A 23142-nucleotide genomic window follows, 5' to 3' on the forward strand; every position below is an offset into this window, starting at 1 on the left:
TTTATTTATTTATTTGACAGAGATCACAAGTAGGCAGAGAGGCAGGCAGAGAGAGAGAGGGGAAGCAGGCTCCCCTGCTGAGCAGAGAGCCCGATGCGGGGTTCGATCCCAGGACCCAGAGATCATGACCTGAGCCGAAGGCAGAGGCTTAACCCACTGAGCCACCCAGGCACCCCATTATACATATATTTTTAAGTAATCTCCATGCCCAGTGTGGAACCCAACACGGAGATTGAACTTTCGACCCTGAGATCATGACCTGAGCTGAGGTGAAGACTTGGACGCTTAACCAGTGCAGCCACCCAGGCACCCCTCTATTTTACTTTATTTTTTTATAAGACTTTATTTACGTATTTGACAGAGAGAGATCACAAGTAGGCAGAGAGGCAGGCAGAGAGAGAGGAGGAAGCAGGATCTGCTGAGCAGAGAGCCCGATGCAGGGCTCGATCCCATGACCCTGAGATCATGACCTGAGCAAAAGGCAGAGGCCCAACCCCTCTAAGTATTTTAAACGTGTTTCTGAAGGCTGTGTAGTATTCTGTGTTCAGGATGCTCCAGGATTTATTTCAGCCGGTTTCCTTGTGGCTCACCGTTTCCCTAGGTGTTAACTATTTTAGAGTCCCTGATGATGACTCTGCCTGTTTATCTCTGTACACTTGTCTGAGGTCCTCGGCTTTTGTTCCTTGGGACCAGGTTGCTGGTCGGAAGCCCAGATACCAGCGCTGTCCAGTACAAATGCAGTGCAAGGTGGGATAATGCTAAATTTTTTGGAAGCTGTGTATGTAAGGTAATTCTACATTTTCTAGTAGCCATGTTTAAAAAAAGAAACAGATGAGGTTAACTTCAATGTTTTATTTATCCTCTTATGCCTAAGGTATTTCAGTGTATGACTGGTACAAAAATTTTTGAGACAGTTTACATCCTTTTTTGTACTAAGTCTTTGGAAGCTGCTGTGTATTTTAGTCCCTGATCCTGCTCCCTTGCAAAGGCTTAGCAGCCACCTGCGGCTAGTGACTTACTATATAGGTACATACTTTCTGGTTTAAGCTTTTGGTACAAAGTAGCATGTCACCCCCCACAAACACACACAGAGATTGGGCCAGTTAAACTCCCACCAGCCACTGGCGGGGTGTGAAACCAACCCTCAGGTTGAAATCTGAAGCCACAGATAATGAGGTCACCGTGCCTGTGCACCCAGGTGGCTCTCCTGTCTCCACGGCAACTGTGACCTCCTGGGGACCTGGAGAAAGGGCTGAGAGGAACAGAGAAACAAGAAAATCTTCCATCCTGGGAACCCCCGAGGGGGCCACGCACACGCGGAGCAGGTGCCCACAAGACTGACCCTCTGGGGGACCCCCGGACCCAAGGGTGCCTTGAAAGTCACTTCGTGAGGCCCCAGACGTTCTTCCCACTGTCACTGTCATCTAAGTTGAGCCCGAGCTCTTGGCTCCGGGAATCTGGGTACCGAAGACAGGTTGTTTTCCTCACCCCTCTGTTTTCAATTAGGCACTGCAGGAAGGGTTGTGTGCATGTGTGTGAGTGTGCTCACACTTTGCGTGAAAGTAGCTGGAGGCTTCATGAGAGGAACCTGGCCTATGGCGATTTCTGGTTTATACATGTCTTCTTACCTGTGTGATCTTGGGCAAGTCTCCATGTTCCCATCTCTATAATGGGGCTAAAAGCCATCCTTACCCAATAGGATTGATAGAGAGGGTTATGTGAGCCAGAGCTTAGCAGGAGTAGGGCTGGACTCCGTGAATGCTCAATGAATGTCAGCTGCTGTGGTTCTATGCTTAGGAACATAATTAATTTTTTTAAAAGATTTTTCATTTATTTATTTGACAGAGAGAGAGAGAGAGATCACAAATAGGCAGAGAGGCAGGCAAAGAGAGAGGAGGAAGCAGGCTCTCTGCCCAGCAGAGAGCCCGATGCGGGGCTCGATCCCAGGACCCTGGGACCATGACCTGAGCCGAAGGCAGAGGCTTAACCCACTGAGCCACCCAGGCACCCCATAGTTCATTATTTTAATGGCTTTATTGAGATGTCATTTACATTCTGTACATTTCAGCCATTTAACATGTACTCCGTAGTTTTTAGTATAGCCACAGGGTTGTGCACTCATCACCACAATCTAACTTGGAACCCTTTTATCCCTCCCAGAAGAAGCTCAGTACCTATTAGCCTGACTCTCTGTTCTTCCCCAGCCTCAGGCAAGCCCTGGTCTACTTCGGATTTGCCTATCTGAGTGTCTCCTGTAAATGGAATCATGTGAGGGGTGGCCTTTGTGACTGGCCTCTGTCACTTAGCATCATTTTGAAGGTAACTCATCTGTCATAGAGGCTGTTGAGGAGCATTTTTGGCTGTAATTTCTGAGAGCTGTTTTTCATCGGATCAGTGTAATTTTTTTTTTTTTTTTAAATCTGTGATTGAGTGCTGGGAGCGGTCGTTGATCACACAAAGGGAGGTTGCGTGAGGCATCAGTAAGCAGATGAACAAACCTGAATCCACACACTTTCTGCCAGACAAACTGAACCCAAATCCTGGGTCTGCCTTTCAAGTTCAGTGGGCATCAGCAAGTTACCCAGGCCCTCAGATCCTCCATGCGTTCTTCTGTAAAGTGGGAGCGTCTGTTCTCAGGTCGTAGAAAGGATTAAGTGAGAACGTGTGTTTGCAGGACAAGCTACACCACCAACGATGAGTCATCAAGAGTGATGTTATCGAGATCCCTGGGCTGTCCCATATGGGACCATATTGTGTGCCTAAAATATCCATTTACGTGACTAATAAATGATGCATTGCATATTAGAGAAAATTTGGAAAATATAGATGAATCAAAGCAAAATGAACCCTTTAATCCCACTACTGGGGGAAACCATCACTATTATTTCAGGGAAAATAAATCCAGATTTCCTTTTATTACTTATGCACGTTTTTATGTGTCTACATATCTCCCCCAGCATGAGGTCATGCTGCTCTTGTAGCAAGCTGTTGTGTTTTTGTTTTAAGTAGTCTCCAATGGGGGGCTTGACCTCGCCACTCTGAGATTAAGAGTCTCATGCTTGACCGGTGGACACCTGCGTGGCTCAGTTGGTGAAGCGTCTGCCTTCGGCTCAGGTCATGATCCCAAGGTCCTGGGATCGAGCCCCGCATTGGGCTCCCTGCTCGGCAGGGAGTTTGCTTCTCCTTCTCCCTCTGCCTGCTGCTCCTGCCTGCTCCCTCTCTCTCTCTCTGTGTCAAATAAATAAACTTAAAAAAAAAAAAAAAGTTTCATGCTGTACCAACTGAGCCAGGCAGGTGCCCCAGCAAAGCTGTTTTTGAAGAACATCACATGAGGAATATATTTTCATGTCAGATATGCAGTTGTCACTTTTCAAAAGCAACATGCTTTTTTTTTTTTAATTGGCTAAGTATACCACAAAATATTTGACCAGTCTGCTTTTGGTGAGCACTTAGATTGAGTCCAGTTTTTAAGCTGTTAAGAATATGAAGGTGGGACACCTGGCTATCTTTGTCCGTAGAGTTTGCGACTCTTGATCTCAGGGTTGGGTTGTTAAGGTCGAGCCCCACATTGGGCATGGAGATTACTTAAAAATAAAATCTTTTAAAAAAAGAATATAAAAATGAGTACATTTATATATATATTCATGTTTTGTTCTTGTTGGATTTTTGTTTTTAGGACAAATTTTTGTCAAGTAGAATTACTGATTTTTTTTAAATTACTGAATTTTGCATGTAAACCTTTTATTGTGGTATCATGTATGGAAAAGTGTATCACTCAAGAGCAAATGTTCCCATGAACTTGAAATAATATATTCCCAGTACCCAGAGGGCCCCCTCCTATCCCATTCAAATTGCTACTCTCCGCTCAGGGGTAACTCTTATATTGACTTCTCTTTTTAAAAAATTAAGACAGGGGTGCCTGGGTGGCTCATTTGGTTAAGTGTTCTGACTTTTGGTCTCAGCTTGGGTCACAGTCTCAGGGTCATGAGATTGAGCCCCACATCAGGCTTGCCGTGGGTGTGAGGCCTGCTTAAGATTTTCTCTTCCCCCTGCTCCCCTCTAAAAAAAATATTTAGAGGATGTCATGATCATCATTATTATTAGAGAAGTTTTAGTAAGTTCATAGCAAAATTCAGGGGAAAGTATAGTTTTCGTGTATCCCCACCCCAACCCAAGTTTGGTCTCCCCCATTATCAATAACCGCCCAACAGAGTGGGATATAGTTGATAAACCTACATGACACATTATCATTGCCCCAAGTCCACTGTGTACATTAGGGTTCCATCTTGGGGTTGTAGGTTCTGTGGGTTTGGATATATGTACTGTCAGGCATTCCTCACAGTGGTACCCTACAGAATCCTTTCACTGCTATGAAAACCTTCTGCTCTATTCATCCGTCACCCCTGTGATCTCTGACAGCCACTGATCTCTCTTGTGTCTTCAGAGTTTTGCCTTTTCCAGGATGTCCTATAGTTGGAATCGTCCTGGATGTAGCTTTTCTATCCCGACTTCTAAAACCATAGATGAGTTTTGTCTGTTTTTGAACTTTATTTGGTTGGAATCCTAGAGTACATGCTCTTTCCTGTCTGACTTCTTTTGCTTGTTTTTAAGGTGGTTTTTTTTTTAAGATTAAAAAATTTTTTTTTAAGATTTTATTTATTTGAGAGAGAATGAGAGATAGAGAGCATGAGGGGAGAGGGTCAGAGGGAGAAGGAGACTCCCTGCTGAGGAGAGAGCATGATGTGGGACTTGATCCTGGGACTCCAGGATTATGACCTAAGCTGAAGGCAATCCCTTAACCAACTGAGCCACCCAGGTGCCCCTAAGATTTAAAAAATTTTTCAAAACAATCTCTGTACCCAATGTAGGGCTTGAACTCCCAACCCTGAGATCAAGAGTCTCAAGCTCCACCAAACCATCCAGACGTTCATTTTTGTGTTTTTGAAACTTACCCAAGTTACAACACATTCTCTTGGTTCACTGCGGTATTCTGTTGTATTGTGTGACTACACCGTAACGTTTTGTGTTCTGCCATTGCTGGGTGTTTTGATAGCTTCCAGGTTAGGGCTGTTGAAATAGTATTGCCATGAACCTCCGTCTGTACATTTTCTGATGAGCACAAGTGTGCGTTTCTTTTGGGTACGTACGCAGGAGCGGAATTGCAAGGTGGTCGAGTATACACACAACCTTGCTGAGACGTATGTGCTGTAAATGGCCATATCCTCCTCCAGAAAGCTGGTAATTGCCCTTGGTAGTTATCAGCCTCTCCAAGGGGCGGTTTCTACATCTGTAATGGGGATACAGTCTTATCCCAGGGGGTCATGGGGAAGAGATGAGCTACAGTGTGGAGATGGACATCCAGCACTTAGCAAAGCCTCAGTACCAGCTGGCAGTCATAAGGAGTATTTTCTCAGCAACAATAGCTTCTAGGGAGGCTGGAGAATTCTGAGCTGCAGATTCTTGAAGCGACACAACCTGAGCCTGAGACAAAAAAAAAAAAAAAAAAAAAAAAAAAGGCACAGTGGTTGGCTGGCTCAGTCAGTAGAGCATGAGACTCTTGACCTTGGGGTTGTAAGTTTGAGCCCCATACTAGGTGTAGAGATGATTTAAAAAATTCTTTAAAAGGGACGCCTGGGTGGCTCAGTTTTTAAATGTATGCCCTCAGCTCAGGTCATGATTCCACGATCCTGGGATAGAGTCCCACATTGGGCTCCTTGCTGAGCAGGGAGCCTGCTTCTCCCTCTGCCTACCACTCCCCTTGGTTGTGCACTTTTGTGCGCTCTCTCTCTGGAAAATAAATAATAAAATATTTTTAAAAAAACTCATGGGGCGCCTGGGTGGCTCAGTGGGTTAAAGCCTCTGCCTTTGGCTCAGGTCATGATCCAGGGTCCTGGAATCAAGGCCTGCATTGGGCTCTCTGCTCAGCGGGGAGCCTGCTTCCTCCTCTCTCTCTGCCTGCCTCTCTGCCTACTTGTGATCTTTGTCTGTCAAATAAATAAATAAAATATTTAAAAAGAAAATAAAATTTAAAAATTCTTTAAAAAAATCCCAACAAGAAATGAGATGACCAGCTGGTCCCAAAAATTAGCTGCCTCTGTAATAAGAGGACAAAAGGTGTTTAAGGCAGGGAAAGCATTGGAAAGAAGGAAGAGGGGGCTGGCTGTTCATCAGCCCAGCCCCCGTTGGGAAGGTTCTGCCTGAACTGTATGTAGTCCCCAGGAATCAGATGTAAGGCCTTGCATGCTGAAATATATGGGCAGACAGGAGATACTGAGTAGCGGGTGAGGGCAGGCTTGGGAGATGGATCCCAGCTCCACTGATGCCCAGTTGTGCAGTTGAAAGTACTCTGAGCTGCAGGCCTCAGATTAGGAGACAGAGAGAAAGGTATCTCCTCCCCTACAGGGTTGTGCCGGGGCTTCAGGGAAAAGATGCAGGTCAGTGTTTCATACTGTGCATCTCATAAGATAAGCCCTGTGTGGACAGAACCATTATGAGTCTTGGAATGCACTAGGGCCCGTCTCCTCTGTGGAAGAAACATGGCCCACTGGCCTTGAAAGGGTTCTTAAGAAAAATTCCGGTATGTAGGTTTTCTAGAATGATTGAGATCATACATCATGTACAGCGTAATTATCCAGATCCTATTTCTTTTCCTTTTAGTTCCCTCGCTGCACCAGATACTCCTTCTGTGTCTCCCTGTGCGTCTCCCAAATCACCCAGCACCAGCCTGAGCCACTTTTCCCTTCCATACTCCTCTGTCTCGCCTTATGAGACTGACCCTCTGAAGCCCGTTGCTCATCTAGGAAGATGCCGGTCTTCAGAAGTGGGAGGGGAGGAAGTCAGAAGCATGGCTGGGATCCCTTTAGCAGGCTGGGGAAGGGGCGAATGACCTGCTTCCCATTGGTACTGTCCTGGGGGCTGCTGTTAGTAGCCCAAGTTGTATCGCCAAGGGGATCAGAACAAAGAACCCCAGAGGTGCCTTGCCAGGAAGACTGGGAAACCCTTTGTAGGGTGGTTCTTCTGGTGCTGCTCGGTATTGGCCGGCTGGGGAGGGCAGGGGAACGATGGAACGGGAAGGTGGGAGAGTGTCACCAGCCTCATGCTGGTAGCTTCCAAGTTCGGGGGTCACTGATGTCTTCCTGTCTTTCTCTCCCCCTCTCCTCCCCCTCTCCTTCCCCCCCCCCTGCTTCTCAGTCTCCTCAGACCAGATCGAGCAGCTGCACCGGCGGTTTAAGCAGCTCAGCGGAGACCAGCCCACCATTCGGTAAGGTCTGCGGTTGGGTTCGGGCGTTGGGCATGTCCACGGCCTTTGACGATTTCTCTTTCCAGCTCTTTCTTTCTCTGAGTGTGCAGTGACTCTAGAAGAGCTCCTGGGTTACCCCATTTCCTGCAGCAAACCCGAAGTTGTTGTGATTGTTTTGGTCCCTTCTAGATGAGATGTTCTAGAGCCAGTCTAGAGCCACACCTGTTTCTCTTGGCATCAGGAATGTCTAACCAGAGTGAAGACAATGGCCAGTCCGCCATGCCTGCCTTACCCTGACTTCCCCAAACGGGACATGCTCCTGGCTTCTGTGCTTAGAATCCCAGGTCGATGTTGAAGGTCTGGTGAATGTCTCCTGACTCTGCTTCTTCTCAGAGGTCCATTCCAGCCTCAGGCAAGATGGTCAGAGCAGCCTCTGGTTTCTATCAAGGAAACTGGCCATCCTACATTGTGTTTTTAATGCTAATCTTGTAGAAGCTATGTAGGTTTAAGGGGAATGCCTTAATCTATACTCCTTCTCCTAGAAGAGTGTGTTCAGTCTTAGATGCTGGTTGAGTTATATGGAACTAGGTTAGTGAGACGTCCCACTTAGCACGTTGGGTCATCACAGAGTTGGCCAGGAAGCTTGGAGTCAGACTGTAGCAAGCAGAGTTTCCAATGCAAAGTAAACAGCATGCTACCACAACATCTAACAGATGTAGTTTCCTAAAATAAATATTCAAGGTCTGAAGGTTATAGTCTTTGAAGTTCAAAACAAACATTTGAATAATTCAGGGGACACTTTCTCTTAGTGAACAGACTTAATCTTCACCTTAGTTTTATGGAAACTGACAGATGAAATATCCACTTTCCCTTGTCTGTCTGAACAAAAGCATGTTGTTAATCCCATACTTTGTATTTTCAAAGCCTCCATTCCCAGAGCTTAGAGTCTCATGGTTCCTGTGGCCTCCTGTCTCAATGTGATTATATCCAAGGCAGAATGGTAACCAGTTAGAGGTGGCATCTTTAATTCCGTCCAGGACACCTGCTAAGCCCAGTAGAGAAGAGAGAGCGAGCCCAGCAGAAAGCCACCTCCCTTCTCATTGGCTGAGAGTGTTACATGTCTGAGTCCGAGCCAATCACCGCGGCCGGGGCTAGAGATGCAAATTGGCCGTCCTCCCCTACCTCCAAGCTGTGAGGGAGTGGAGCCTGGTCCTCAGCCTGGGGCGGGGGAAGGGGGGGTGGTTTCCCAGGGCAGGGTGGGCTGAGGAGCAGGTGCAGGGTGGGAACACCGGGGAGTCTAAGGGAAGTGGCAAGGGAACTGCTGCCCCTCCTTCCATCAGAAGTTTCTGGGCCCGTGCTCTGTGCCGGGTGCTCGTACCTGTGCTGGTGAATGCAGCTTACGGTGGGTGACATGTGAACGTGGGGCCTCCTTTCTCAAGATAATTTTCCAACAAGTGATGCCCCCAGCCCTGGACCAAGCTTCTGTGCTCAGGGGGTCTCTGGGTCTTGACTGTTGAGAGGTTTTGAGTTCCGCTTCTGCATGTGTTTATAGGATTTTTAGACTTGGGGGAAGCGGAAAATCCACACTTGGGAAACCAGTTGCACTGACATCCTCTGTGACGGGGGCTGTGTGAGTGGATGTGAGTTGCTTTGTGTCTCTGAGCCTGTCTCATCACCCGTAAAGCGAGCACAGTCCGTCAGGGTTTGGTCTGGGCCGTGAGCAGATGCCTGCTGGAAGATTCCACTCTGAGCCCGCTTGTCTGAGCCCGTTTGTCTGGGCGGCCGGGCTGTCCTCCCACCGCTGCTGAGGCCTCACAGAGCCACGCTGAGGGGCCGACAGGCAGACGTCTGTTCCTGGGGCCGGAGCGGAGGTGGGGGGCACAGGTGGTGTGTGAGGAGGCGGCTCTGATGCCCACGGAGCCCCTCCCAGTTGGAGGTTCTAGCATCCGAGCCCCGTGTGGCCCAGGGGCCCCTCCTGGGCTTTGCAAGGACACACCGAAACACGAACTGAATGCGCTGTGCACACGCTCTTTCCCAGCGGCTGTGTGTGCCCAGATCGCTCGGGAACCTTCCTCATGCAGGCTTGGCTTTGGCTAGTGTGCAGGGCCCGAGACTCTGCATTTCTACCCAGCACCTGTGCCACAGGCTCCCTGAGCGCCCGGCCTGGGCTGTAGTAAGCGTCCAGCAGAGGAGGCCACGGCCTCCCGCCCCCGGGGCTCAGGTGTCCGTCTGTGCGGTACTCCCCGCCTCCTCTCGCCTCAGGCCTGTAGCCTCTCTCCTCCGCCCCGCATCCCTCCGCCTCAATCCAGGCTGGCCTTTCGGTCATAGCAGCAGCGGGGTTTCTTCTGGAAGTCAACCTCGATGATGCCCCTGCCCCATCAGCAACCTGTCAGGCTCCCCGGGCCCCTTCCGTCTTCCCTGTGGCCACACACCGTGGTTTCTGCCTCCCCGCGGGATGGCGAGTGTGGATGTGTGTGTGTGTGGATGTGTGTGTGTGTGATCCCCTGGGAACCAGGTAATCACGCAGGTTTGACTCACAGGTCTGGAGCAGAAGCCCAGATTCTGCATTTCCAACAAGCACGCGTGGTCACCAACCGGTCAGCAACCCCCAGCACCCAGGAGGGTGCCCAGGAGCCCCTCTGGGTTGGGTGGGAGGAGGCTACACCCCTGCAGACCCTGGGGGGCCCGTGTTGCGGCTCTTGTGAGCACACGCGCCGTGGGCTCTGCCCACCCATCCTCCGCACCCACCCCCAGGACCATCCTACGCGTCATGCTTTTCCCACCTGGCCTCATGCAAGCCCTGAGTGTGTCTGCCTGGCCCCGGGGAGCAGACCCTGCTCCCAGCCTCGGGGCTCCCCGGTGCCCTGAGGTCATGTCTGTCTTCCTTAGCTGGGGTCCACCAAGGTCTCCGGATGCTGGTTTTGGCTTTGTGGAGGTCTCCTTGTGGACCTCGTTTCCTCCAAGATAACCCTCCTCCCCCCCTGCACTCCCACCGCCTCCTCCTGGGGTGCCCCATCCCCCCCTTGACAGTACAGAACCGTAACTGTGGCCATAACGGACAGCGGGCCCCATGAGGGGCAGGAACTGGGTCTTTGCCCCTGGCCCTGGTGCTGTGTCCTGGGCTGGTGGGAGGACCACTACCGCTTGGTTGAATGAATGGGGGAGAGCAAAGTAATGAGGAAGAAACGAGAGTTTCTTGCCAATGTTCTGTATGAGCCATGAAGTGTGGAATCCGTGAGACTTGTTAACGCTGTGTCCCTCCACAGGGGGTGCGAATCCCCGGGGAAGACTTTATCCAGGGCCTCATTCGTAGGCATGTTCGTGGATGTAAATGCTTCTTAATTGACTGTGTTTTGTGTGCTGTGTAGCTGGAGCACGTTACTTTAGTCTTCTGAAACCTGACCGGAAGTCGTGGTAGGAATGCCTGTTCTTCCCATTTTACAGATGGGGAAGTCAGGCTCAGGTGCTGTGTCTGTTCCCAAGGCACACAGCTTCTACACAGAGGAGCTGGGATCTGAGCCCAGGGCTGACAGCCCTCTGTAAGGAAGCTTCGGGCATTACCGTAACTTGGGAGTGGCCTCCTGGGGCCCTCAGTCTCCCTGCTCTGCCCTCTGAGGACCCTCCACACCCATCATGCCGGGGTGGGCGTGTGTAATCTCCCATCACCGAAGCCCTAGCTCCAGTGTGTCATAACCTCTGCTGGGAGGCTGGTGGCAGCTGCACACAGTGACCACCCAGCCCAGGGGGAAAGAGGTGATAGACCACAGTGTTTTAGGCAAACAGGCCTGCCTGAAGGACCCCCTCCCAGAGCCACTTTGTTCCTAGTCTGTCTTTTAGGACTTGGGGAGGGTGATAGGGCAGGTTTTCAGGTCTCCTAGGTATTCCTGCCCATCCTCCTAGGGCAGAAGGGGTGAGCAGCCCTGGGCTGGATCTGGTCCCCTGTACCTTCTCCACACTGCCAAGGGTTTCTCCAGTGACCCTGGGCTGAGCATTCAACCTCTCTGATCCTGGGCACATCCAACGAGCTGTGGGCTATGCTGGGGTTTCCGAGCAGGGAAGGGAACTTGGCCTCATTAGCATTGAGCCTCACGAAAGGCATCGCCTGGGGTCCCCTGGGTGAGGCCCCGGCACCACAGCCTGCGAGGGCTGTGCGAGGTAGCACTCTTTGCCCTGCCTTCTCGGAGAATGAGGTGCCCCGAGAGCCTTTTAGGATCCTGTGGGGCAGTAATTGGGGTGGGGGGAGGGGTGGACACCTCGAGTGCAAAAAGCCCCTTCAAAGTGACCATTTAAATCTGCAGGCTTTAAACATAGACTCCTAGTAAGTTTTATCAGTTGCATTAAAAAAGTAACGAAGAATTGAGTTTCTGAATTGGTGACTTTGATAAATTGTCTATAGCTTAAAAAACAAAAAATCCCACGGGAAGAAATGCCAGAAGGGATTTAATTTTAACCCACCATGTCCTGCCCATGTCTGGTTGGTCCCTCGTCCTTCTGAAAATGATCTGAGGGTGTCCAGGCATGGCTTCAGTCCGAGGCACGGGAGCTGCTATCTCAGAACCCCGCTGTGTGTGTGCCCAGCACCTGATTAAAAAAAGAAAACCAATAAAGCTGCATTCTTTTTCTTTAAGGGCTCCTCCTAAATTGTGTATGTTTCAGGACCCCCCAAACCCAAGTCCTCTGTGACCACCAAACAGTGAGCTCTGAGTCCTCTTGGAGAAATGCTTGAATAGAAAACGGTCATTAGACAAACGTATCAGGTACTGATGTTGTGCAGACCTCTGTCCCCCAAGAGCTTTCCTTCCGGCAGGGAAGCACTGCCCCTAAGTGACCCTGCGAACAGATAGGAGGAGATTGCCCATCACGAGAGAAATTCAGTAATTGCCACTTGGCCCCGTGTGTGTCTTTAGTTGGGGCCAGTCACCGGGCAAGTGCCTTAAACAGCAAATGGGTGAGGCCCCGGCACACGGTGGCCGGCTCACCACCCCCCAGAAATAGATGCTGTGGAATCCTTCGGGTGATGCAGGCCAGGAGGAGGTCTGATTAGATGGAGCCACATTACAGAAATATTTTTAGATTCATCAGCCGCTGAACGCGGAGTGAATCCTGGAGTAAACGGAGCCGTGCACGTACGGGGTGGACAGGAAGGGAGCAGGGTCCCGTGCTGATGGACACCAAATCGCCGAGCGGCGTTCTTTCTCATTTAGTATTAGAGAGAGAGAGAAAGAGAGCCAGCAAGCATGGGGAGGGTGGGGAGAAGGGAGAAGGAGAGGGAGAAGCAGGCTTCCGAGCTGAGCAGAGGATATGACGTTCAAGGTCGTCTCCCAGTCAAGCACGCGCGTGGGAGCCCCGGTGGCCGTTAGGGCTAATACGTGCACGCACAGGGTTGCGTGCCCACTGGCCCAGTCCCACGGGTCTCAGGAACCCCGTGATGTTCACCCCATTATCCCGTCTTCCAGATTAATAAACTGAGGCTGAAGAGGACAAGGTCAAAGCAGAACTGGAGCCCCCAGATAGCTATTTTCTTCACTATCTAGGATTTATTTTTGGGTGGGTTTACCTAGGGAGGGTCTTCCCCGCTTCGAAGAAAACCCAGAGCCCACAGTGATCATATCGCTTTTCTCTAAGGAAGGCCTTTTAATTGTAATTGTAACCCATTTACTTTGCTTTTAACCCGTCACATAGCTAAAAATGTCTTTTTTTTTTTTTTTTTTTTTTTTTTTTTTTTTAAGTAACTCCCGACGGTGATGAGTTGAGGCTCTGCTGTTTTGCTCTCCGTGTGTAATGAACTCCGAGAATTGATGAGGATGAGTCCTCCCTTGGAAGCCTCAGCCCGCCTGGTGCACGTTCATTTGACAAAGAAAATCCATAGAACTCCCCAGGCGACAGTGGGCGGTCCCTCTCCCAAGCGGTCCCTCCCGTCCACACAGGTGACAGGGAGAGCCAGGCAGGAGAGTCCCTTGGGTGGGAAGGGTGCTGAGATGTCCCCAAAGCAGGACGGAGCTTTCTAAAGGGACTTGACGAAGTCGCAGGCTCTCAAACGGACGGTTTTTACAGAGACCCTTTCCCCGGGGGAGGTTTTACCCTGACTTGGCGGCCCTTGCTTGTGGGAGCAGGTGGCCGGGCCTTCCGTGGCTGGTTCTGGCGCCCCAGATGCTGGAGTGAAGGACCAGTGCGCTCCCTCTGCCTCTCCTGGGGGGCTCCTGCTGTGGGGGAGGGGTGGGGCCCGTGTGTGGGGCGCATGGAGAGAGGAGGAGGGGGGGTCGGAGAGGTGAGTAACCGGCGAGCGAGTTCATCACGTCTGAGCTGTGGAAAGACGAAGGACGAAGGGTGCGTCGTCTCTTGGGACTGGTGGGGAGAGGAAGCTTCTTGCAGGGTTTCTGGTGGCTTTGGGGGCTGGAGAATCTGTGTGTGGGAGTGTGTGCGGGGGATGTTCTGTGTACTGCGGCGAGCAGCGCACACCTTGGCGCTCTGCCCACCAGATGCCAATAACACCCCTTCCCCGGGACGACACCAGAAATGTGCCCCCCGCCCCCACGTGGCCGGGTGTTCGCTGGGGGTGGAGCACTCGCCACCCTCTGCTCTCTGCTCAAGTGTCACCTTCACCAGGAGGCCTTTCTTGATCACCCCCCTGAGACCTCGTCCAGTTCCCCGGGTCTCCATCCTGTCCTTGCCTGGTTTGCTTGCAGAGCGTTCGCGGCTGCCCGAGCCCCTCTGTTTTCCCTCTGTCTTCTTTCCCCTGCTGGAATCCCAGGAGGGGTCGTGTCTGTCCTGTTCACCGCTGAAGCCAGCACCTACAGCAGCGTCTGGCCTGTGGAAGGTGCCGGAATCCTTGTTGCTTCCCCTGTGATGAGGACATGGCAGGTGTCTGGAGGGCAGCTGGGTTCAGGCCTGGAGCGGGTACAGGAGAAGCTGAGAAAGCATGTGGCAGGGCGGAATGACGTGGGTGATGCCACCCCCGGCTTTCGGAAGAGGGACTTGCCCAATGGCAAGGGGCCCAGGGCTCTTTCTGCCAGAGCTTTTGTGCAAAGGCACGTGGATGGGAGACACAAATGCCTGGTGCATTTAGGGACTTTCCTTAAACCTTAGCCGTCACACAAGTTCCCTGGGATCATGTTCAAGTGCCGGTTTGGATTCCGGGCCAGCTAAGGCTCTGTTTCTCACAAACTGCAAGTGATGCTGATGCTGCCGGTCCGGGGACCACACTTTGAGTTTGCCTAGCATTGGCTGGGGAGACCCCTGCATGATGTGTGAGGCTTGGGCCCTTGTGCGTGAGTCCCCTGGGGGCCAGTTTGCCAGTAAGTAACATCTTGCAGCCCTCATGTGGGGAATATTACCTGCTAAATGGTGGGGCAGGGGGTCCAGGAGAGTCGGGCAGGCAGCCCGCGAGTGAAGACCCCTCTTGGATGGACCACGGAACCCTGGGGGCCCTGCTGTGTCCTCAGCTCTCGGGCTACTCCCTGCTGGTGGCAGAGGACGGCCCCGAGCCTGCAGAGAGAGCTTTGCGGTTGAGCTGGTGCTCGGAGCTGCCGGAAGCCAGCCCACACCACAGCTTGAGGAAGGGCCCCTCGTTGGTGGTTTCTTAGTCTTTCCTTCCCTTGCGGGCTGGATGCTTCTTGCCTTCTTTGTGGCTCTCAGATGGGGCCTCTAGAGGCTGCGGCGGGGGGAGGGAAGCAGATCCCCAACCAAGATTTCAGTCCTTCTCTCTTTCAAGTAAAAACCTGCAACCTGGAGGAAGTAGCCAGGGTCAGGAAGTATATGGGGCCGTTAGAGCACCATTTAAGCTCCCCTCCCGGCTGTGGGACCGTGGCCTCCTCACTTCACCTCCCTGGACCTCAGTTTCTCGCCTGTCAAAGGGAGATTATGGGTGTGGGGGGGCTGATTAAGCATGGCAGTGTTTGCAAAGCACTTAGCACAGCCTGTGGATGCTGGTGGTGGTGGTGGGGCTCAACCCCCAGGAGGAGATGTGCAAGTGGTGTGCCCCTGGGGCCTCCGTGGGGAACCTCTCCCTGCTGGCCACTGCGGCAGTATCACCCCTGAGCCCCTCCCCCGGCGTCAGCTCTGGCCCCAGAGCCCTGGGCTCACGGGGAGCAGAGTCCTTTCCCATGGCGGCACCCTGGGCCTGGACACGTGCCGCTGAGCCGGTTCTACCAGCCCAGTGGGCGCTGGAGGCGGGTGGGGAGGAAGGAGAATAGGACCGAAACCAGCATTTATGGGGCATTAAACCATGGTCAGCCTTTCTCAGGCTCTGGGTTCCAGGCCTGCAGTCGCCTTGTTGAAAAGGGAAGTTGGCAAATATCCGGGAGGGTCCCCAAGGACCAGACATGCTAACATGCTAGCATCTGCTTCCCCTAGCATCTGCGCACTGTCTGTCCGTCAGTATCCTTCTTAGCAATAAGAAGGTTCTTTACCTCTGCCTCAGTTTCCATCTTTAACATGGGGACAAGCATCTGTCTTATAGGAGAAGAATGTAAAGCTCTTAGAGTGTCACCTGTCACCTTGGAGTGCACAGAAGGTTAGCTGCTATTATTGTCCTCATTTTATTTTAAAGATTTATTTCAGAGAGAGAGAGAGCACACGTGCATACATGCGTGCGAGCAGGGGGAGGGGCAGAGGGAGACAGAATCTTTGAGCAGACTCCCCACTGAGCGCAGAGCCTGATGCAGGGCTCGATCCCAGCTCCCCGAGATATTGACCTTAGCCCATACCAAGCAGCAGCAGCCTAACCTGAGCCACCGAGGCACCCCGATTGTCCTAATTTTAAAATGACGAACTCACTGTGTGTCAGGCAGTGTGCTAAGCTCCCTATGAGTATTTACCGGATTTCTTAATTTTATCAACCCTGTGACACTATCCAGACATTCCCAGGACCCCCATTCTACAGCTGAGGAAACAGCGTTGCCCAAGGGCACACGCCTGGTCAGGAGCAGATCCTGAACTGGCCCCGGGGGTGCTTGATTTCACGCCCCTCTGCTGTGGGCAGTGCTTGGAATTCACGGATGAGGAAACTGAGGCATGGAACGTCTGTCAGGTGCCCATGTGAGGAAGCTGAGGTTTGAGCATGGGTCTAGCGGGTGTCTGAGGACTGAGGAGCAAGGACAGCTGGGCTTCAGAGACACCTGCAGGGACCTGCCGGAGGCTGTGATGTCCGGACCCGGGACGCTGTGCCCCCACCCGGATTCCTAGCGTCTGCCTCACCTCTGCCCCTGACAGTGGGAGGTCAGGCCTCTTCTTGTTAATTTTCTTCTGTAGGCTCTGCGAGGACCTTCCTTCCTCCACCGTCAGCCCCAGGGAGCTCCTGGCCCTTCGTGGGATCTCGTGGGGGCTGGAGAGGGCTGCTGGCACGTCCCTTCTTGCCCAGGGCCCGTGTTTCTCAGCCCCCTAGAACCTGCAGCTTCCCCGTTGCTGGCTATTTCCTTCTGGGGAATTAACCAGACCCATTTCCACATCCCAGGCGTGTCCCCAAATAGGATGCTTCTGGCAGCTCTGGGGGACCGCTCCTCTGACAGCCCAGTAAGGCGCAGCTGGGGTTTGATGCTCTCCAAGAATCCAAGGGCACGTCCTGGGAGCAGCTGAGAGGTCTGGACACCTCGGCAGGGGCCCCGAGGCCGGCATTAGCCAGATGCTCAGAATGGATGAGGAGCCCAGCCCAGCCCACATCTCACCACGCCTTCCGCTCGGAGGCTCACTCTGCCCACGGCTCCTGGAGCACCTGAGCCGCCCCCAGTGGCGCAAGGCACTCAGCACGTGGTGTGTGAAAGCTTCTGTCTGTGGCATCTGTGTGCCCACTTTACAGATAGGAAACCGAGGCCAAGGCCGGATTAGCGGTGGCCCGGACCCCTGACCAATAAAAGCCAGAGGGGGGTTGAGGGGTCTCAGCCACAAATCTGCTGGCCACTTCTTTTCCCTTCGCCCAGAATTCTCTCTCGCTGTCCACGGAGCTCCTTTGACCTGACCTGTCCCGGTGCAGGGCGTCTCTGGTCTCCCATGGGGGTCTCCGGCTTTGCTAGTGGGGAGGGCAGCACACCCAGAGAAAGGTGTCAGCTCCCAGAGAGGGGACCATAGAGCCTGCACAGACCCCTGACCCCGCCCAGGTCAAAGGCAGAGCACTGTCTGCCTCAGGGCAGCCTCCTGTCCCTCCCTGCTCTCCCCCCCCCACCCCCGAAGGCAGTTGACCTCTCCTGCTTTTGGGCTGCATAGGTTAGTGCTGGTGCCTTGTGTTCTTTATATAAAGAGGGTCACAGTGCAATGTTTTTTTGCTTTTGGTTTTTCAACCTCTCTTGGGGAAATTTTTTAGATGCCTATAACCCACGTCTTCTACAGTTTACCTGTTTGAAGTACGCAGCCAGTTTGAGGACATTTCCATCACTCTCTCCCCCCTCCCCGCCACGAAAGCCTGTACTGACCAGTCTCTACCCCTGCTTGCCCCCTGCCCCTGGCAGCCAGCCGACTGCCTTCTGCCTCTGGATCTGTCCTGGGGGGACCGACTCTGGTCATCGCAAATAAAAGGATCCTCTGGGATGTGACCATTTGTGTCCTGCGCTTTCTGCTCAGTCCCGCGCCTTCGAGGTGGTCTGCACGGCAGTTTGTCTCGACACCGCGATCCTTCTTGTGACCAAATAGTACCCCGTTATCCCAGACATCTGTTCTGAGCGCACCTCCTTCTTCAGCCTTGGGATCTGAGGAATCCAGAACGTGGCGTCCACGGATGCTGGTTCCCAAGTTTGGCCTGGCGTCCCCTGAGCCAGCCCCGCCAGGAAGCTGGACAGGAAGCAGTGTGGGGGTGGCAGTGGGGTCACGGAGGCATCTGGGCGCCCGAGCCAGGCTCCCCTTTCCCCTCTGGGCCTCAGCCTCCCCGTCTGTAAGGTGGGGGCAGGACAGGTCAGCCACGTGCTTCTAAAGCTTCCAGCTCCGTGTTTGAGTCTCCGTGTACGTGACCTCTCCTTGTTGCCGCCAGGCGTGAGTTCGAGTTTTGAGCCCCAGCCCTGCTGTCGACCCCGGCCCCGGACCCTCTCAGCTTAAGGAGCTGATCTCTTACCTCCCCTGCCTGGGCATGCCTCCTAGCTCCCCGGGGTCACCAGCCTGGGCCTTGGTCCCTCCCATGGCCGCTGCCCCTTGAAGTCCATGGAATAGAAGAGAAGGGGAGTGGGAGGCAGATTCTGAGAACAAAGGATGGCTTTTTGTGGGCAGGTCAGGCAGGTAAGGACCTTCGCTGCTTCCTCTCCTGCGGACCCGCAGCCTCTCCCCCACCCAGTGACCCCTTTGCCCAGCGACGGTGCTGTTGGGTTTGAAATTCATCCTCTTCTGCCCCAAGCCGGCATATTTTTTCCTAAACAGCTTTCCTGAAATAGGCTTCACATACCATACAACTTGCCCTTAAAATGTACAATTCCATGGCTTTTAGTATCCTCACAGCTGTGCGTCCAACCCCACGATTTCTGAATCTTTTGATCGTCCCCTAGAGAGCGTGTACACTCAGCGGTGCCTGCCCATCGTTCCCACCCCGCTGGTCCCTGGCTGCCGCCGGTGTCTGTTCCGTTTCTGTGGATTTACCTCTTTGAGACATTGTGTGTGAACGGGATCCCACACTGTGTAGTCTTGGTGCCTGGCTGCTTTCACTCGGCCCCTGTGATGTGTTCAAGGCCCCACTGCGTTGCCACATGGACCCCGTGTCCTTCCTTTTCATGGCTGAATAATACTCCGTTGTCTCGATGGACCGCGATTTACCTACTTCTCAGGTGACAGACCCTTGGTGGGTTTGCCGTGTGTGGCTGCTACAAACGCTGCTTCTTGCCGTCCATGGATGTGTTCGGAGGCGGATGCATGGTGTGGAGGGGTCGGGTCCTGGCAGACTCTCCCCTCTACCCGCTGAGGTCTTGCCAGCCTGTCTTCCAGCCCCAGACCGGCAGTCTGCTGCCCCGACTCCAGACTGGCCGAAGCAGGCTCTTCTCACTGGGGGTCTATGATGGGTCTCGGGGGTGTCTCTGAGCCCCCGGGAGGGGGTGCACATCTTGTGTCTCTGCATTTTCTGGGGGGTGAAGGTCCAGGACACAGAGCATCTTGGAGCTTTCAGATCCTCCCAGCTCCCAGAAGTCAGAGGGGAGAGCAGGGGGCCCATCAATGCTGTGTGTTCCAGGACTGTCTCTGGACCGTTCTTCAGGGACCTGCTCGGGATTGAGAAATAGAGCCCGTAAGTGCTAACGCACCACATGACCTTGGCTTTTTTCCTCCTCTCTCTTTCCCCGGTGCTCCTGCTTCCTGCGACCCAGCAAGGAGAACTTCAACAACGTCCCTGACCTGGAGCTCAACCCAATCCGATCCAAAATCGTCCGTGCCTTCTTCGACAACAGGTGTGTCTTTGTCCCCGAACCCGCCCGGTGGCAGGTGACTTCAGCCTCGAGAGAGCGTTTCACCCTTGCACCTTCTTACAGCCCCGGAAGCCAACACAGAGAAGAGGGGGCAGGGCTGAGTAGGAGTTAGAGGCACAGCGCGGGCTCAGACAGCTCCGGCGCTGGGTTCAAGGCTGGTTGACTCTGGGCAGCTCACTCAGTCCCTCAGGCCTATTCAGCAGTTAGCTGCGGCCGCATAACAAATTATCCTGATACTTAGCAGTTCCAAACAAATACTTCTTATCTCACTGTTCCTGCATATCAGAGATCCAGGAGCAGACTAGCTGGGTTCTTGGGTTCAGGGGCAGCTGGGGCCTCTGTCATCTGAAGGCTTGACTGGGGTAGTCTCTGTTTCCAAGCGGGGACTGTCCCCCAGGTCTGCTCACCCATGGCAGCTGCTGGCCTCCCGCAGAGCGATGTCCACGTGAGAGAGAGGAGGGCAGCTTGAACCCCTGAGCTGGAAGACCCCATTTTTTTTGGTAACCTAATCTTGTGAGGGAAATCCCATGGTTTTCGCTGTGCTCTCTTCATCAGAAGTGAGTCGCTGGGTCAGCCCACAGGAAGAGAGGGCGCTGGCTACAAGGAGTTCAGAATCACTGGGAGCTGTCTCGGAGACTACCTCAGTTTCCGTATCTGTAAAATGGGAGGTCACAATAGCATCTGCCTCTAGGAGTTGCTGAGGGAGCTCTGAGACGATGTGCGCTAAGGAGTTGGCTGTCATTCTGCTTGTTGCCCTGACGTGCAGAGAAACTGAGGCATAGAGCAGTGGTGCAGTGTCCCAGAGCTGAGGCTCCAACCAGAGCTCACACCCTCAGATGTCCAGCATCGTTGGAGCTGACTTGCGTGACTGCGTGGAGACTCACTGTGTCTGAGGCTCTATCAAGAGTTGGGTGGCATACGCCCTCCCCAGCCTGCCAGGGCCCCACGTCTGACCTCTTATATCTACAGAGACGGCCAAGAAACCGGGAGAACTGGCAGAAAGAGGAAGGAAGGGAACAGGCGTGTTGTGGCCAGAAGATGGGTGGTGACTTCCCAGGCCGGTTTCAAGTTTGTGAGCCTGAGCCACTGAGCTCTGGTTCTGATAAGGCTATGTGGCCTGAAGCAAGGTGCTCAGTCTCCCTGAGCCTCCTCTGGTCATGGGTAGAGGGGGTAGGTGGCCTCAGTTTCCCACAGGGCAAGGCCAGAGAGACTGATCAAGTGTTAATGAGACAAAGCTGAGAGAGAAGGTGTTCTGGAAGGACTGAAAGGCATGTGCAAAGGTCCTGTGGCACAAGAAAGTGGAATGAATGTGTGTGGCAGAAAGGAGGTCTGGCCGGAGCACAGAGAGGCCATGCGAGACGAGAGGTGTGGGGAGGGCAGAGCCGCAGCATGTGCAGCCCCTTGACCAGTAAAAGGGGTCTTGACCTTAACCTGGGAGCAGCAGCAGGGGGGCTCTGATAGGTTTAAGGCAGGGTGGGGATCACACACTCTGGCTGCCGGTGAGCTATGGGCGACAGAGGTCCAGGAGGAGGTGTCATGTGGTCCCCAGGCTGGAGGCAGGGCTGCTGAGTGGAGGTGGAGAGCAGTGGGTGGCTTTGTGACACCTGCAGGGGAAGAAGAGGGGACAGAGGGAAGGCTGGGTCTGGGGCTGGAGGTGAGCAACCAGTGTCAGAGGAATCTACACAGATGACTGTCACCTTTGCCAGAGGGATGGCACATGGTCCTTGGTGAAGAGGAGGTTGGAATCTCCTTTTTTGGTCCTGGTTCTCTGGGGAGGAGGCCTGGGGTGGGCAGGAAGGCAGCACCGCCGCGGGTGGGGAGGGGTTGACAGGTGGTGATGGGGCCACACTGCGGGAGGTCCCCCCCAACATGGAGTTGACACGGATGTTGGGGTCTGAACTTGAAGGTCTCACAGAGCGACCAGAGCCCAGGGGTGCCCGCGTGAGATGGGAGTGTGCGTGAGGATGTGGGCCCACGCCTGCCAGCATGTGTCTGTGAGGCTTGTTTCCAAAAGACTCTGTGCAGACCTGGCCCCTCGGGACGCTGGCCGGGTATCAGGGACGCAGCCTTCTGTGGGGCGGAGCTGGGGGCCTGGTGGCTCCTGGAGCATGAGGTGAGCGAGGGGGGTGAGGGCGGAGGCCTGCTCGTACCAGCTGCCTCCTGGGGCCTGCGGGGCTGGCCTGGGCCAGGACCTAGCAGGCGGGTCCCCTGACCCTCCCCCGCGCCCTAGCAGGGAGTGTGTTCAGACAGGAGAGACGGCGCTCCTGGGGTGGAGGAAAATGTTCTGGGTCCTGACTGGGGCGTGGGTTGTGCAGGTGCACCTGTTCAAATGCAAAATCTGTGCCTTTGACTGTATGTAATTATTTATTAAAACAAATCTGACCTTGGGTTGAGCTTGGCTTTCATCCGTCACCCCTGGGAATGGGGCGCGGCTGCAGGAGCTGTGCTGTTGGCTCGCGGGGTGGCCTTCAGGTATCTGCTGGGCTGTCGCCTGTGAGTGGTGGCCTCTGCCGAGGGCACAGGGTGTGGGCGTGGGGCTGGAGCTGTGGCCTCTGTCTGGCTAGGAGACAGGAAGGTAGGGCCCATGAAGGCAGCCACTGGATTCAGGGCAGCCAGTCAGAGGGGGAGAGACACCACCCTTACTTGGAGGGTCGGAAGTTAGGACAGCCATTGGAGGGAGGGGCAGGTGCGGTGCAGGGAGAGAGGGGTAGGGACGTTAGTTGGTGGGGGAATGTTGAGTGTCCAGAAGGTGGATGTCGAACCAAACCTGGGGGGACCCCTGCAGAGTGTGGCAGGAGGGGTTCTCTGGGGCTGGGCTGGGGTGGATGGTGAGACCAACACCCGCCTTCTGGGGCCCAGGGGAGCAGGGGGAGGGATTGGGACTTAGCAACTGAGATTTGAAGCCTCTGGAGGGCTTGAAGCAGGGGAGAAATAGGGTCCAGTTTGCATGTTTGCAAAGCTCCCTCTGGTCCTGGGGAGGGTAGCAGGGGGGTGAGGGGGGCAGGAGCGTGGGAATCTGTGAAGAGGGCACAATTGAGGAAGGGCTGGCCCTGGGGGCCTGCGGCCAAGAGCCTGTATACTCTTCTCCATCCTCCACTGTTTTTTTTTTTTCCAAGATTTTATTTCTTTATTTGTGTGAAAGAGAGCAAAATGCAGCAGGCAGAGGGAGAAGCAGGCTCCCCTCCGAACAGGGAGCCCAAGGCGTGCTCAGTCTCCGAACTTGAGCCAAAAGTGGATATTTAACCAACTGAGCCACCCAGGCGTCCCCACATCCTTTGCTTCCTGTCCTGGAAGTTCCGAGGGGGTGAGGGGAGAACTTTGGAGTGGGGTCCAGAGACAGGGTTTTCCTCTCAAGACAGACCAGGGTCAGCCTGGCTTCCTAAGACTCTTGCGCACCCGGACTGTGGACAGAGGAGCCACCTTGGAGGGCGGCGTGAGCCGTTCCCCACCTCCAAGGGCTCCGTTCCTTACAGGATCGTCAGAAAGTTCAGGATGAGAAAGATTGCTCTAAACTGGGCATCTTTGTGTGGTGCCTGG

The 23142-nt window shown here is 53.7% G+C and overlaps 1 protein-coding gene across 2 annotated transcripts in view; it reads left to right on the top strand.

Annotated features, from left to right (window-relative positions):
- The window catches only part of TESC (tescalcin), a 48180-nt gene that overhangs the window by 15989 nt on the left and 9049 nt on the right, over positions 1-23142 (top strand). For both annotated transcript variants that reach the window (XM_032309358.1, XM_032309359.1), the window contains exons 2-3: positions 7192-7261; positions 19507-19587. In XM_032309358.1, the coding sequence (XP_032165249.1) occupies positions 7192-7261; positions 19507-19587 (151 nt within the window). The remainder of the gene's footprint in view (positions 1-7191; positions 7262-19506; positions 19588-23142) is intronic.

Source organism: Mustela erminea, chromosome 13, assembly GCF_009829155.1.
Source record: "Mustela erminea isolate mMusErm1 chromosome 13, mMusErm1.Pri, whole genome shotgun sequence".
Taxonomy (NCBI): Eukaryota; Metazoa; Chordata; class Mammalia; order Carnivora; family Mustelidae; genus Mustela; species Mustela erminea.